Source organism: Labeo rohita, chromosome 23 (genome assembly GCF_022985175.1).
Source record: "Labeo rohita strain BAU-BD-2019 chromosome 23, IGBB_LRoh.1.0, whole genome shotgun sequence".
NCBI classification, from domain to species: Eukaryota; Metazoa; Chordata; class Actinopteri; order Cypriniformes; family Cyprinidae; genus Labeo; species Labeo rohita.
The window spans coordinates 31,783,719-31,800,021 of NC_066891.1; the positions used below are offsets into that span (position 1 = coordinate 31,783,719).

General features: G+C 35.7%; 2 protein-coding genes across 2 annotated transcripts; one reads left to right on the plus strand and one right to left on the minus strand.

Moving 5' to 3' along the window:
- Positions 1–515: 515 nt before the first annotated feature.
- On the minus strand, positions 516–10,001 carry si:dkey-150i13.2 (mitochondrial carnitine/acylcarnitine carrier protein). Its single transcript, XM_051095807.1, has 9 exons — positions 9,592–10,001; positions 8,940–9,014; positions 6,964–7,091; positions 5,542–5,632; positions 4,568–4,685; positions 4,377–4,449; positions 4,189–4,298; positions 2,135–2,256; positions 516–1,285 (listed from the first exon to the last, which is right to left on the minus strand). Exons 1-9 carry the CDS (start codon positions 9,700–9,702, stop codon positions 1,223–1,225), a joined length of 891 nt encoding a protein of 296 aa, XP_050951764.1. The 5' UTR covers positions 9,703–10,001; the 3' UTR covers positions 516–1,222.
- Positions 10,002–10,093: 92 nt separating this feature from the next.
- ndnl2 (necdin-like 2) lies at positions 10,094–15,261 on the plus strand. The gene is made up of 11 exons (XM_051096319.1): positions 10,094–10,184; positions 10,417–10,479; positions 11,441–11,554; positions 12,098–12,161; positions 12,283–12,362; positions 12,443–12,537; positions 12,953–13,032; positions 13,125–13,167; positions 13,255–13,317; positions 13,660–13,774; positions 15,014–15,261. Exons 2-11 carry the CDS (start codon positions 10,429–10,431, stop codon positions 15,092–15,094), a joined length of 786 nt encoding a protein of 261 aa, XP_050952276.1. The 5' UTR covers positions 10,094–10,184; positions 10,417–10,428; the 3' UTR covers positions 15,095–15,261.
- The last annotated feature ends 1,042 nt before the right edge of the window (positions 15,262–16,303 follow it).

Below are 16,303 nucleotides of genomic sequence, written 5' to 3' on the forward strand. Positions count from 1 at the left end.
ACAATAACGACTCAACGGACTGTGTGTGTGTACATATTCTCTACGATATGGGGACCAATTGTCCCCACAAGTATAGTAATAGCAGTAAAATTTGACCTTGTTGGGACATTTTTTAGGTCCCCATGAGGAAACAAGCTTATGAATCATACAAAACTAACACACCTATGCAGTGACCCTAGGCCTAGGGCAAACCAGCTCCTAAATTATCTATTATTAATACTCTTTATTCAACTCTATTCTAAATGATCTATTATAATGATTCTCAAATCTGTTGCTATTTGTAAATGTTTCCCCATCTAGACTGCACCAAGGGAGTTATAATACTATTTAATAATACTGTTTTAATACACAAATTTTCCTAAGAACATGCTGAAATTGAACAGGGCATTATGTCTCCACCATTATTTATTTCACTGTTAATAGTACAGAGCCTTTGTTTTTGATTCTGAACCAGTATGTAAAGCTTGTCGCATTGTACCCAAACAGAGTCTGAATATTTACATCAGTGTGATATTTCAGTTTTTCCTTTTTAATAAATTATCATGTAGTTTACATAGAGATGCAAGTGACCGGTTTCAAAGGTGACCAGCTAAATAACATTTATGATTTTATTTACAGTAACAGTACGATACAAGGATCGTGATTTGCACATATAGTAATTGATCTACAGTTAATATTATTAATATTATTTTATACACAGATGTAGAAAATAATCTCACATGAAGATAAATGCATGATTTTTTTAGCTTGTCATGACAGATCCATTGATGCATTCAAAACACAATGTTAAAGACATGTTTTTAATGCAAAACCAATAATTGATCAAACATCCAGAAATGAAAGATATATATATCTATATATCTATATATATAATGTATATTATTATTATTATTATTTTAAATTATAACTATAAAATTGCACATAATTAACACAGGATCAGAGATAAGGCATAATAGGTAAGAGAGCATCATACAAGTAACAGACGTGACTGTAAACTTTCTTTGGATAAGGCACAAAATTCTGTCATCTGTTCCAAATGAAATGGTAAGAAAAAGAGAAAACAATACACATTGTTGTCTTTCTGCCCCTTACTGAAGACATGTAACTGACACTGTCTAAAATGGCAGTAAAAAGGGCTGTGAAACAATGCTACATAGAAAAAAGAGACAAAGGTATTCAAATATCATTTGTATAGTATACATCATTAGTCGTAACTGTGTCATCACCAGTCTGGAGCAATGTAGTTTAAGCACTTTAGTGCAACCTCAAAACCTAGAAAACAAGCCTATAAGCGGGACAAACACACAGAGAGTAACACTATTAAGAGATGAACTTTTCAAAACGTGCAAAAATGTCATCATTCATTTTAGCATTCATGATCTGTTGAATCTCAAATGTCGTATGGAATCACTGACCTATTAAAAAATGTACAGTTGTAAGGAAATGTTTATAAACCGTTTAAAATAGTCAGGATTTCTGTGTCAATGTCACCTGTAGGTGACAAGTTTTTTGGATATAAAGCTTTTGAAAAGCAAGGTAAGTGGAGTCCAGTAAATGCACTATAAAATTTCTTCACATGGTTATTTTCCATGTTTTAATCCAAATATCTTTATCTACTCATCAAGACTCCTGATTAGACTGGCAGTGTAGTTTATGGGGACTGTCAAACCTACACTGGACCTACACCTACTACTACACCTACAACTATTATGATGTGATACACTATTGATTCAACATCCATATTAGAATAACCACTAAATAGCTGACAAGTCAAATCGAGCTAGAGGGTAGTCTATTGTAAATACAGTCTTAAACAGACCCACATCAGTGAGACTGGGCATGACCTGAAATGAGCTTCATGATTCTTATTCTGCACCTGAACATGACAAACTCGACAAACACCAAATAGGAAGTAGGGCATTTCTGAAAGCATGTGAAGGCTTGTCTGATTTCAAAGGGGACAAATACTTTTATATGGCACTAAGACTTGACCAACACAAACTCAGATATGTTTAGTAAGAAATCCATAAAATCCTAAACGGCTCACAAAACCATTTTCTACAACTCTACATATTAAGCATATTAAGTGCTGATACTGAAAAATGTATTGGTAGCATGAGTACGGATTTCTCACCGCATTAGCAGGAAATGCTCGTAACATGACTGCACTCAAGCCTTTATAGAGACCTTGGGCTCCTTCCTCTCGTAACAGTGTTCTTAGCACATCTCTTAAACCCCGGTAACGCCCGTCTGTGGCTGCAAAACAGAGGACAGAACATTGTCTGCATTTTCTGTTCTAATCACAAACTATTATAGCTTTTGGTATTAAATGCAACCCACCAATATAAGCAATCTTGGTAATTACAAACAAAACATAGTGTGGAAAATAGTTACAACCCTTAACTGAAGTAAAATACTTTAAAAAAAATAGGATAAATAAATGAACAAATTAAAAAAAAAATCTTCAAAAAGTGTGCCAAATTACTGGTATCTCTATAAATTTACGGAAAAAATCTACCTGAAGTGTATTCCTGAAGTGTATCATATAATTAAGTGGCACTGGGTTTTACATATGAGGTGACACAAAGGCCAAATTCCTATTCTCATCCTATTGGAAAAACCTAACAATATAGTAATGTTTGACAAAAGGTTGAGGTCAAAAGTTCATACAATGTTAATTATTTTACCAAAATAAGAGGGATCATACAAAATGCATGTTATTTTTTTTTAGTACTGACCTGAATAAGATATTTCACATAAAAGACATGACATGAGTCCACAAGAGAAAATAATAGTTGAATTTTTAAAAATGATCCTGTTCAAAAGTTTACATACACTTGATTCTTTATACTGTGTTGTTACCTGAATGATCCACAGCTGTGTTTTTTTTTTTTTTTTTTTTTGTTTGTTTGTTTGTTTGTTTGGTTGGTTGGTTTTTTAGTGATAGTTGTTCATTATTCCCTTTTTTGTCCTGAACAGTTAAACTGCCTGCCGTACTTCTGAAAAATCGTCCAGGTCCCACAAATACTTTCTTTTTTTTTTTTTTTTTTTTTTTTTCCTTTTTTAATTTGAACCCTTTCCAGCAATGACTGTATGATTCTGAGATCCATCTTTTCACACTGAGGACAACTGAGGGACTCATATGCAACTATTACAGAAGGTTCAAACACTCACTGATGCTCCAGAACGAAAAATTATGGATTAAAACCAGAAGGTGAAAACTTTGAATTTAAAGATCAGGGTAAATGTAACTTATTTTATCTTCTGGAAAACATGTAACTATGTTCTATAGCTTCTGAGGGTCAGTACTAAATTAAATAAATATGATAATTAGGCAAAATAATAAAAATGTACACATCATTCTGTTCAAAAGTTTTCACCCCCGGTCTTAATGCATTGTTTTTCTTTCTGGAGCATCAGTGAGTGTTTGAACCTTCTGTAATAGTTGCATATGAGTCCCTCAGTTGTTCTCAGTGTGGATCTCCAAATCATACAGTCATTGTTGGAAAGGGTTCAAATACACAAAAATGCTGAAAAACCAAAGAATTTGCGGGACCTGAAGGATTTTTCTGAAGAACAGCAGGCAGTTTAACTGTTCAGGACAAACAAGGAACTCATAAACAACTTTTATTAAACAAAAAAACACTGTGGATCATTCAGGAACAACACAGTATAAAGAATCAAATGTATTTTATCCCACTGAATATACAATCATAATATAAGAGCATAATAATGCAAGAAGGCATTTATTTTTTGATATATGAAAACAGTTTCTGATAACACAATTTTCAGATTAGAATTGCCAGCCACACATACAAGACTATACAGCCGTTTGATCTCCCTAACCAGTTAATTAAAATGCCCTTGTCTACAGGGTAAGTCTAGATTTAAGAACACTACTAAGTGTGTGCAGATGACTCATTTAAATAAATATCTATATTTAAATATACATGTTGTAGCACTGATAGCACTTTGTAAATTAGTTTGCTTATGGTTAGTTGACATGCTGCTGTTTTTTGCAGTGAAATATCACAAAAAAAAGAGGAGCAACTCTTTAGTGAATCTCCCACATAATTCACTGACTTTCTTTTCATAGTATTATTTGTGCCTCTAGGGTACAATGTGCAGCCATTTTATAGCATATAATCATAAAACACAATGACACATTCAGAAATGTCTGTTGTGTACCTGTTTGGTAGTTTGACTTAAGCACATCTGCAGGTAGAGCAATCAGCCAGTTTAACATGCCAGCAATCCCACCTGCAAGAAGAACTCTGGATGTGCTGAGATGATGAACGCTTGGAGAAAGTGAAACAAACATTAGTTTGAAATCCTAATACTATTTATAGCTTGAGTAACAAAGTAGTAGATCTTACCACTCTCCCTCAGGAGTCAGAAACTGTTTCAAGTATTCATAAGTTAGAAAGTATACACCATTTGAAGGCACATCTAAGAAATAAATGCAAAGATGCATCCATAAAAGCCACTTATTAATTTTAGTTTACATGACAGAGACTATATCACACAATATCACCTTTGAAGAATGCACATACATACACACACAAACCTCTGATTAGAGTCAGAACAGTGCCCTTGTAGACACTGCGAATTCCTTGTTCCTTATAAAGTCTAAGTGCACAATCCATTGGTCCAGTGTACTTCAGCTGACTGGCCGAAGACTGGATCTAAAACACACACGCAAATGTCAATAACCACAAATCATAAGTAACACTACAGGATTTTACTTTCCATCATTATTAAGTTTAATTGAAGTTTCCAGGAATTTATAGATGTTCCCTGTCATGATGTCATGGCACAAAATGATTTCACAGAAATGGTTTAAATTTACTGATCGTATGATTTTATTTTAAACATTGTTTTTAGACATTTTAGACTTGTTTTAGACATCTTAGAGTGCCAAATCAACTAAATTGACAGCATATATTTGTATGTGACTCTGGACCACAAAACCAGTCTTAAGTCACTGGGGTATATTTGTAGCAATACCCAAAAATACATTGTATGGGTCAAAATGATTAATTTTTCTTTTATGCCAAAAATCATTAGGAAAATAGATAAAGATCATGTTTCATGAAGTTATTTTGTAAAATTCCTACTGTAAATATATCAAAACTTAATTTTTCTTAAAAAGAACTTCAGTTGGACAACTTTAAAGGCAATTTTCACCCAATTTTCAGGCATATTTTTTTGCACCCTCAGATTCCATATACTCAAATAGCTGTATCTCAGCCAAATATTGTCCTAACAAACCATACATCGATGGAAAGCTTATTTATTCAGCTTTCAGAAGATGTATAACACTCAGTTTCGAAAAATTCACCCTTATGACTGGCTTTGTGATCCATGGTCCCATATATATAGTTATATATAGTGAATGAATGTCAGGTGAGCTAATATCCTGTGGCTATGGCAATGTGATAATAATATATATGTATATTTTTTACTCCTTAGTGTTTTATTGCCATGCTAATGGTGTCTATGGATACAGGAGTATTTATGACAGTAGTGTGTTTGCCCTGCCTGAAGTAAACACTTGATTCTCTCCCCTGGGGCCACGATCACAGTGGTGAATACTCCTGCCAGCATCCCTGCCAAATAGATCTGTGTGTTCCTGACAGAGGGTGAAATAAAGTCAAAAAGGAGAAGAATAAAAGACAAAAATCAAACTATGTTTTCTACATTGCATGTATTCATATATATATAGGGTACAACAGGGCTAAAGGCGCCTCTGATATTATTTTTTTTCTAAACCACTAGAATCATTCATGATCCAGCTTCACTTACAGCAGAAGTGAGTATAAGCGTTTTTTTATGAATCTTTGCAATCACCTTTCCTTATTATGTGGTAGTTAGGAAGTTTAGCAGCTAAACGCGGCTAAATGCGGCTAAAGTAAACAAACAAGCTCATCACTTCACAGAGAGAAGAGAGGGGCGGAGAGAGCAGAGCTTATCTGCATTTAAAGGAACAACCCCTTAGAATGAGATGATTTTTGCAGAGCTCATTTTGGCAAGGTGAAAAGGGTGTTGTTTTACACAACCATTGAGAATTTTTAATCAAAGTATATTAGAGACTTTTCATTAAGACCCTAAAGAATCATATCAACTTGTGGAAAATGGGCATCCGATGACCCCTTTAAATGCAAATGAGCTCTGCTCGCCCCGCCCCTCTCTTCTCTCTGTGGAGTGACGAGTCTGTTTACTTTAGCTGCGTTTAGCCGCTAAACTTGCTAACTAGCACATTATTAGGAAAGGCGATCGCTTTCTGCTGTAAGTGAAGCTGGATCACAAATGATTAGCACGAACATAGAAGGATATATGTAGATCAGGAGGCGCATTCCCTTCACAAACAAACATAATCTACTGCATCTTCGGCGGCTCAGATCTCGGGAGTAAATGACGACCACTACGTTCATTATTGCATCCAGCAACACAACACCTCAATCGCTCAATCAGAGATATTCTTGTCTAACTTACATCCCTGCTCCTGCTCCGGCATCGAAACAAAGAGGGCAGACTGTTACAGCTGATCCGAGGTAAAACGCTCATGTCAATCAACTATCGTGGGAGCGGCCTCTGTCAGTGTGACGGCACAACGACAGGCATCTGAGAATGGCTCGATTTGAAAAAGGGGATATTATTTGTACAGATGAATTAAAAACCACTGCATGGATTTTTATCATTATAGGGTAGATTTGTACATACACTGACAACACACATTAATGTTCAAACAACATGTAAAAGTGAACTTAGGATCCGATGACCACTTTAAGGTGTGCCTTTAGCCCCGTTGTACCCTATACATATGCACTAATCTTTATTAAGACTAGACAATTTTATCTCTAGGCATATCATGGAAATTGAAAGTGTTAAATGTGACATTTTCAGCACAGACATAACATCACAAACATCCCCTTTCCCTTATCTACCCTCTGCTGTACTAACGTGATTGGTACGGAGGGGTCACTTTGCAGAAGTTCCTTTCCCAGCCCAAAGCCAAAGAAATTCAAAGCCATCATTGGGGTAACACCAGCTAGCGGGACACCCATCCCTTTATACAGGCCAAATATTCCCTGCACACATTAAAACAGAGTACAGATGATAGGGCAGAGAAAGAGAGAGTGAATGTTAATCAAATCAGTGCTTTTTAACTGTTGAATCATATGTCTGTTGTAATAACTGTGCAGATAGCAGGTTGGCAAAATAAATATGTTTTAAATCACATATCTTTTGTTGTTGGTGTTAAAGGTTGTGCATCCAATCAAAGTATTTTTGAGCAAAATTCTTCTGTCACTGGTCATACCCAATTACAACATGTCCAAAGGTTTAGCCCAAAAGTTGTTATAATGACTGCAATAAATGTATTGATAATTCAATTTAACATTTTTTTGAAAACAGACGTAAAAATGTACTTAAATTGTTATAATTCATGAACAAATACATTCTAACATGATTTTGACAATTCAAATGTAAAGTCGGCAACACCAAGGCTCCAAAAATATCAACAATTTTTATTTAAAAAGCTTTCGCATAGTTTGTAACATTTCGAGGTGATCAAAGGTCACATGACTACACATAATATTTTAATAATAAATAATACATCAAAACAATAACAAATCAAAAACTTTAATCCCTGCAAACATACATAACACTAAAAGTTTACTGAACTGTTCATTGAGAATATTTCTGTGTCTTGTATTTTGCATAGTTTCATAAGTTTGTTTTTTTCTTTTGTCTTTTCTTTGGTTGATTTGTTATTGTTGATATATTATTTATTATTAAAATATTGTGAATGGTCAAGTGACCTTTATTCACCTGGAGGTATAAAGAGTGGCAGATTAGTGTTGTTTAATTTGTCTGATGAAGAGTTTGCATGCTCGAAATGTTACACACTATGCGAAAGCTTTTTAAATAAAAATAGTTATTTCTGGAGCCTTGGTATTGCCGACTTTTCATTTGAACTGTTGTACTTGTTTTTCAGTAGAGGACCCTTTTGAGATTGATGTTTGTGCTTTTATTCGCTTTTTGTTTTTTCTAATATGATTTTGAACCATTTCCATGGTAATGCAATGTCAGATTTTAAAATGGGTTTCAAAGGATGAATTTTGAGGTTTTAAACTTTCAATTGATATATAAATTATGATAATTTCTTAAATATGATAGGGGGAAAGGCAACGAAAAAATACATTCGGTGTTACTCCTGTTATGATGTAGATTTCTGAGGTGCACACTTGTCATAAATAAATCTATTACTGTTCCTACATAATTTGTAACAAAAACAAAACAAAAAAACAGAAGTAGAAAAAAGCTATTTAGGAGTCTTAAATCTTTCCAATGATATACATATATATATATGATGAAATAAACTTAGGTGCTCCTCTGAGGGGACGGGTGATAGATAAAAAGGTTAAAGACCTTTTTGTTGCATTTGTATGATAAATTTTCTACTGTGTCTGGTTCTCAGGTGATGTTTAGTGTGAAATCTGAAACCTGACTAAAACCCTGTAGCAAAACCAGCTGAGAGCCACCAAACAAAATAACCAAAACTGCACAAACTTGGTATCAAATGTCAAGAAAAGGTCTTAAAGGTGCTACTTCTACTAGGTTCATCTACTGAAATAGACAGTCCTCATCACTGCAACCACGTCCCTTCTCTCAACACTGCCCTCTAAAGACTAGTCCACAAACCTAATGTCAGGAAACCAGAAAATGCCTGATGTCTGCGAGGCGGAAGAGCATTGCTTTTTTGAGTAAATGCATGTGCTGCTCCACTGACTCTTTTAAGTGACTTTTTACAGAGTCTAAGGGTGTCACAGTAACAGGAGTGTTTTCACCTCTTTCAGTAACATCTATTATCTGTCATGTAGTGGAGACACTTTGTGTGTGCTATAATAAAACTTTTGCTTACAGAAAACGATTACCTCTTTGGACACAGTCTTTCGTAAGCAGTCATATGTTCCTCTGTAGACAACACATGCCTGTGTTTGTAGACGGACCTGTGGAAACATGAATATTCACAAGGCATAAGGCACAGCAATATGAAGTAAGACACACTGATCTTGGGGCGTCTTAACAACAAAGTGAGATAAAGCATGGTCTAACAAATACTGATAAAGCACTATGTCAGAAGCAGCAGCCCTTATTTGTCATGTGCTCCCTCTGTGTCTTTAGATAACATATCACTAGTCACAAAAGGTCTTCATGCTGCAACTTCTTTGTGACATATTACTTACTTTCTCCCTGAAACATTAACCATTCCAAAAATGGTTCAATTATTGAAGGAATTGTGAGTGCGGGTGTGAATATTTGACAGCTGAATAATTATTTCGCATAAACCAGAATTAATGTTACACCATTCAGATCTTGTTTGTTTTGTTGTTGTTTTTTACAGTTCTATTTTATAGTAAAAAAAAATGTTTGTATAGATGAATGCAATATTGAAAGTATCACCCAAAGACACTCCATTCATTCGTATCATTTTTCACTCAATGATTCGTATCATTTTTCACTCAATGATTCGTATCATTTTTCACTTTGTATCATTCAGCTTTCTCCCCTTGAGTAAAGTTTTACCTTGATAGTGTCCAGCGGGTGTCCAGCGACTAAGAGACAGACCCCACCAACCCCTCCAGCCACAAAGTTCTTCAGAGGAGAAGCCCTTCTGTCTGACTCCGCTGCATCCATCACGACTATTCAAGAAAACTTCGCAGCTGTCTGTGTGCTCTCTTTTACTATCATCTGATTTGAATGGACTTTTACCATTATTTCCCTGATCTTGCAGAACCTCGTTCAACCCAATTGCCTCCTCTAAGGGCCATAGATATGAACTGCATTATCGCATGATTCACGCTCTTGTGCTGTCCTAAAGAACTCGAAGTAATATTGCTTTAATATGAAAATAAGCATTATGAACAAAGTCATTAAAAGTAGTTGTTATTTAATTCATCCTTTTTATTCTATTGCATTTCACACTCTAGAGCATGTCATGCTCGTCTTCCTGACCTACCCGTGTCTCATCAAGACGGCTGTTGTCCAGCAGGTGGCGGTGTGATGATGTTCAGCTGTAGCCGAGCGCCATTCATCAGCAGTAGAAGAAATAACCGGGAAATTGTGTTTAAGCGCTTGCTAGCTAGAGCTGTAAATAGAGAAATAAATATCATTGAGAGGTGAAACCCGTTTTAAACACCTCATCCTGCATTGGTGTTGTAATTTACATAATTTACTGAGATAAAGCATTAACTATAGCTTTGTTTAAATCTGTTGGTCCTGATGTTAATATCATCGTATATCTTGCGTTCGTAACATCCGAAATGACAGAGAAACAGTTCATTTAATAATGTATTTTATGTCAGTTATTCACATATTGTGTCTCTTCTTCTGTGTGTGTATAATTCTCAGGGATCGATCGCTATGTCTCAGAGGAAGAAAGCGGTTTCAGCTTCTCAGAGCAAAACTCAGAGAGTAAGAAATCACATTTACAAACGTCTTAAACAAAATACACTTGTTTTAACGTTATACATTTATGTGATTATGATTTTACGATCACATCTGAACCCATTTACACTACCAGTCAAAAGTTTTTTGAACAGTAGACTGCTCACTAAGCCTGCATTTATTTGATCCAAAGTACACCAAAACACTTATATTGTGAAATATTTTTACTGTTTAAATTAACTGTTTTCTATTACAATATATCTTGAAATTTAATTTATTCCTGCTAAAAGCAGAGTTTTTAGCATCATTGCTCTAGTCACATGATCCTTCAGAAATCATTATAATATTCTGATTTGCTGCTCAAAACATTATTACTGTTGTTGTTGTTATTATTATCATCATAATTATGTTAAAAATAGTGTATTTTTTCAGGTTTCTTTGATGAATAGAAAGTTCAGAAGAACAGCATTTATCTAAAATAGAAATCTTTTGTAACATTATAAATGTCTTTATCATCATGTTTGACCAATTTAAAGCACCCTTGTTAAGTAGAAGTATTCATTTCTAATTAAAACTCCAAGCTTTTGAATGGTGTAGTGTATAATGTCACAAGAGCTTATTATTTCAGATAAATGCTGATTTTTGGATCTTTCTATTCATCAAAGAATACAGAAAGAAATTGTACTCAACTGTTGTAAATATTGATGATAATAATAAAACTAATAATAATACCACTAAATGTTTCTTAAAGCAGCAAATCAGCATATATTAGAATGATTTCTGAAGGATCATGTGACACTGAAGATTGGAGTAATGATGCTGAAAATTCAGCTTTGATTACAGGAATAAATTACAAAATACATTCAAATGGAAAGCTGTTACTTTAAATAGTAAATAGTAATAGTAAAGTCATCAGACTTTAACTCTGATATTAACAACACAGAGTCAGTGATATTGGGAGTTTAATTGTTTTGTATGTGGACTGCAGCGCTCTCAGGTATGTCTGGATGAGGAGGAGGAGGATGCTAATTTCAGCCAGATAACATCATCACAGGTCCAGAGAGCCCGAGAGAACTTCTCGAATGACCAGATCGACCGCAAGGTACCTGTGAATTGATTGTGATATTCAGTTCTGTTTTATCATATACTCTGCATGTGAAAGCATTGTCTGGTAATTATAGATCAGTGCTGGTGTAACTGAAAAGTTGTGGTTCAACCCTCTGTAAAAGTAGATGTACAGAGCAGGGCTTGATCTTGTAGATGAAGGTGTTGAAGTGTATTGCAGTGTAGCAATGGCAGAGTATTTGAGTACTTTTCACAGGTGTGCCTGCCCATCCAGTCTTGATGGTTAATGGTAAACTTTACAAGGCAGCACCACACAGACTCTTAAATGGAAATGTGGGGGCCTCTGGCAGCATTCGTGAGGGTCTTTTACGCTAACCCTGCCCTAGGCCATCGACCAGTCTTTGTTTCTCAAGCCCTGACATACTAGACACTTTCTAAGTCACAGTAGTAGAGACCCAACATTCTCTTTCAGAACATTAAGCATTTTTTTTTGTTTGTTTTTTTTCACAACTGTTTCAACTTACTTGTGTTTTAATCTGCACTGCCTGCACTTATTATATTTCTCTTCTTTTATACCAAGGTGGCAGAGGTGGTCCAGTTCATCTTAATTAAGGACCAGAAGAAAATACCCGTTCGAAGAGCAGGTTTGTCTTCTATGGTCAATGAATTGCTTTTTATTAGATCCCTGTTATAGCACTGCTTTATAGCTAAATTATCATTCTATAAATACATTTAATACATTGTGTATGTGTTTACTCTCTGCAGACATTGGCAAACATGTAATAAAGGAATACAAAGCCATCTATACAGAAATCATGAACAGAGTTTGCCGCAAATTTGAGCAGGTACAACAGATGGAGCATACCGTGACTAAATGGCCTTTTATGTGAATTTGAACAGAGGTGAACTTCTGTGTTTGTTGCAGGTGTTTGGATTAAAGCTAGTGGAGATTGATCCAAAAAATCACATTTATGTCCTGATTAATAAGCTGGAGCCCATTTCTGGAGAGCCAGTGAGCATGTAAGTAACAAAAGACAGATCTTTCACGAGAGACCTTTGACAAGCTAAGCTGCTGCAGTGGTCCATTATCATTGTTTGTCAAGATTTGAGTCGAGACTTGATGTGCTTCAGTAGTAATTCAGTACTTTATTTTGTCCAGTATAGGTTTGTTTAACAACAGTGTGCTGTTAAGAAGTTGTTTCTGTATTGCTCATGTCTGTTTCATTTATATTACATGCGCATATTCTTTTTTGGCACATGGGACAATACCTAAACAATTCTGAACAAATCGTATCTATTAAACTGTCTATTGATATTGAGGTAATAGACAAACTGAAACTTGGGGCTGAAATAGGAATCAGAATTGTTTTCTTTTTTTTGAGATCACTGCACTAATTTTGCTGTCTTGGGTATACTGTTTCTTTTGTCCACACAGGCGTCCTGGAAACCCAAAGACGGGCCTGCTGTTTGTCATTCTGAGTGTCGTCTTCATGAAGGGTGGTGTCGTTAAAGAGAGTGAGTGATGCGCCACTCCCACGATCACCTTAGACTGTTACTGTTCAGTTGCTGTGGATGGTTTGTTAATGTGTTTTCCTGTAATGCTGTAGATCTGGTGTGGAATACACTCAAGAAACTGCGGGTGGATCAAGGGTTTGTGAACTAGATTACTTTTTATTTATTTATATGTATACTTTTTAGAAGTATGTGTCTACTTCTGATGCTTCTGTCTTCTCACAGGGACAAGCATGAAGAGCTTGGTGATGTAAAGAAGGTGGTCACAGATGAGTTTGTACGGCAGAAGTAAGTGAAAGTGTCTTTCAGCAACAAAATGATTGGCTTTCTATAAACAATGCTGTGTTACACCTGCTATATGACCCGTGCCCTCACTTTAAATACTTGTTATTGCTTTCTGATGAGGTTGTGGGTTTGAGTCCTAGCAGATTTGGTGTGTTCAGAGCTGCTGTTCTTCAGACCATGAACAGGTGGTTTATATCACACCATAGACAACGAAGGGGTCTAGTGGAATGAAGGCAGAAAGATTTATGTCCTTCATCAGATGACTCCTGACATGCTTCTTGGGCCACTGAAATGTTTTTTTCTTTTTTTTCCCCTTTTTTTTCATTTTTCATATGTCTGTTTTAGATATTTAGAGTATGTGAAGATCCCTCACACAGAGCCAGTGGAGTATGAATTTCGCTGGGGTCTGCGGGCAGAGAAGGAGGTGTCCAAACTCAAGCTACTGGAGTTTGTTGGAGAGGTTTGTGCATCTGTTCCATTCACTAGTATAATTAGCCAAGTTACAGTCATTATCATATCATAAATGTAATTAAGTCATGTCATTATAAATGTAATTAAGCCAGTTACAGTCATTAATGTTTTTAAATGTATTAAATGTGCATTGACCAAAGCAAGGACTGGTGGGAGGTTGTCATGCTCCACTTTGCAGACGCCGAGTGAAAGGAGAATTTTATAATGTCAGGACATGCATTTATACAACACTTTATTCAAAAGAAAGAACCGCTCGTTACGTGCGTCATACATCATTGCACTAGTTTTGCGTCATTGCACATGCGCAGTCCTTTCAGTTTCTGTTTTCAATCCGATCGAGTGTTTACATGTACTCTCAATCGTATTAGAAAAGGAATAAACCACCTCCTTCAATCAGATCGAAATTTCATTCCGATCCAGCTCAGATGTAAACACCTTAATCGACCCGATTAAGTCGATTAAGGTGTTTACATGAACGTTTTTCAATCCGATTGAACCATCAATCCGATAACAAATGGATTATTTGGGCACATGTAAATGTAGCCAGTGTGAACAGCACAAATCTCATGGAATCTGAACTTTTTGATTCAGATTTTCCACAGGTCAGATGTTTTGCAGTGCAGCCTCAGTCTGAACAGTCATTCTGGAATTCATTCGACTTATACTTTACTCTAGATCAGCATTCGTCGTAATTCAAAGATTCAAAGATTTTACAACTCCTAGTTCTTTAATCATACTGTCAGTATGACAGACAATCTTGAGGTAGTCAGTGGAAAGAGTGTGGTGTTGTTTTACAGTTTATTTATAGTGACAGCTCAATACAAGCTAAACTTATGGGTTCATACCATGAATGTAAATTGAAAACTCTGTCTCCTCATCTGCGTCCTCCTGTCACCTGCTCATGAATTCTTTGGCTTTTGCAGCACTTCACTTACTTACTTCAGTTAAACTTTTAGATTACTTCAGCGCATGCTGTCTTGTTATTGTTCTTTTACACATGCAGGGCACTTCACAAAATTCTTTTGACAGGATAGTCTATAGTTGCTTTGTACACAGTTTGGTAAAGATTGGACAAACAACCTAAGAGGAGTTTGAAAAAGTAGGCCCTGACATGTTCTTGACAACACTGATGAGATTTAGGTCTACAATGACTGTTAAACAGCCGTCATTATTTATTTATGAGTGTTCTAGTCAGTAACAGTGTTGGTACGTGTCTTTTCTCTCACAGCTTTTTGATCAGGATCCTCAGAGCTGGACGCAGCAGTTCAGAGAGGCCAGTACCGCTGAGCCCAGCAGCCAGAGAACATGAACACCTTGTGATGTGCATTTATTATATTTAAATAGTCCTGCTTTAATACTGAACAGTTTTTGGAGTTGCATTGTTTGTCTAAATATATTTTACACTTGTAAAAAATTGTAATTGCAGTATTTCTTGTTTGTAAATAAAGCTGTTTTACAATTCTCTTGTTGACAGTGTTCCCCATGATTTCTTACAGAAGTCTAGTATGGTGTAGAGGTACTGTGGCCAAAAGTATGTGGACAACCCCTTGTAATGAACTATTGCAACCATTTCTGTGAGGATAAATCAGTTTGCGTCAATTTGAATTTTGTGCTTGTTTGTTCCAAAGCTTCAGAATGACAGTGTCTGTGTGCTTAAAGCAAGGTCTGTATAGAAATGCTTTTTAGAGTCCAGTGTGGAGGAACTTACTGTCCTGCAAAAAAACCCAGAGTTCACTGGGGTTTAGATCTGAGCTTTGGGTTCTGCCACACTCTAAATTCTACATTGCAGTAGCAGTGGATGAAACAAAAGAGACTACAAAATCCATATCATAACTTTAAAATTGATAGAAACCATAACACATCCATTTCACACTGATTCAGAAGTATTCTCAGTGATAGCTGTTTGTAGTGCAAACATAAATTTAGTTGTTAGCATATAAATACTTTACTGTTAAATAAAGACTGTTTAGCTGGTGCTCCACAAAAGGGAGAATGAGTCTTGTGACACACTCACACACCTCAGGTCTTTCACTGAGTCAGAAACCAAATGCATAGCAAGAGTGGTTCTTTTTTGCCGACTGATAGTTTCTCTGCTATTTATGAATATAGGATTGCTTGCAAATTGTATCGAATTGTGATTTTATTTTGGCATAGAGCTTTCTCAAGTTTTCTGTTCAGATTTTTTTCTAGAACGTTCTAATTGTTGAATATAAGTAATTGCTACAAGAAATATAGAATAGGGTGTCTACCTTGTCAGGTTATTATGTATTAGAAAAGCAGACTGCAACTAAATGGGAAAAATTTATGTTAGTACCTGTGCAGAAAACGATTACATACAGGAGGACCTTTTTTTTGAGCACACAAATTACTCACAGAAATCTAGCTGCACATGGACGATCTGTATTATCATCAACTACAGGCAGAAAAAAGCACTTTATTTATATGATCGACAACCTTCGACCTGATACAGTGAATGAGCTGTAAGCACAATCTGAAGCAACTAATACCAGAAAGGGGA

Excerpts from the sequence above, each read along its gene's own strand:
- si:dkey-150i13.2 (XM_051095807.1), bottom strand. The coding sequence starts at position 9,702 with ATGGATGCAGCGGAGTCAGACAGAAGGGCTTCTCCTCTGAAGAACTTT. Across the intron at positions 4,450-4,567 it reads TGTTCTGACTCTAATCAGAG|ATGTGCCTTCAAATGGTGTA; the intron begins GTTTGTGTGTGT and ends TTTATTTCTTAG. Across the intron at positions 2,257-4,188 it reads TAAGTCAAACTACCAAACAG|CCACAGACGGGCGTTACCGG; the intron begins GTACACAACAGA and ends TCTGTTTTGCAG.
- ndnl2 (XM_051096319.1), top strand. The coding sequence starts at position 10,429 with ATGTCTCAGAGGAAGAAAGCGGTTTCAGCTTCTCAGAGCAAAACTCAG. Across the intron at positions 12,538-12,952 it reads TCTGGAGAGCCAGTGAGCAT|GCGTCCTGGAAACCCAAAGA; the intron begins GTAAGTAACAAA and ends TTGTCCACACAG. Across the intron at positions 13,318-13,659 it reads GATGAGTTTGTACGGCAGAA|ATATTTAGAGTATGTGAAGA; the intron begins GTAAGTGAAAGT and ends TGTCTGTTTTAG.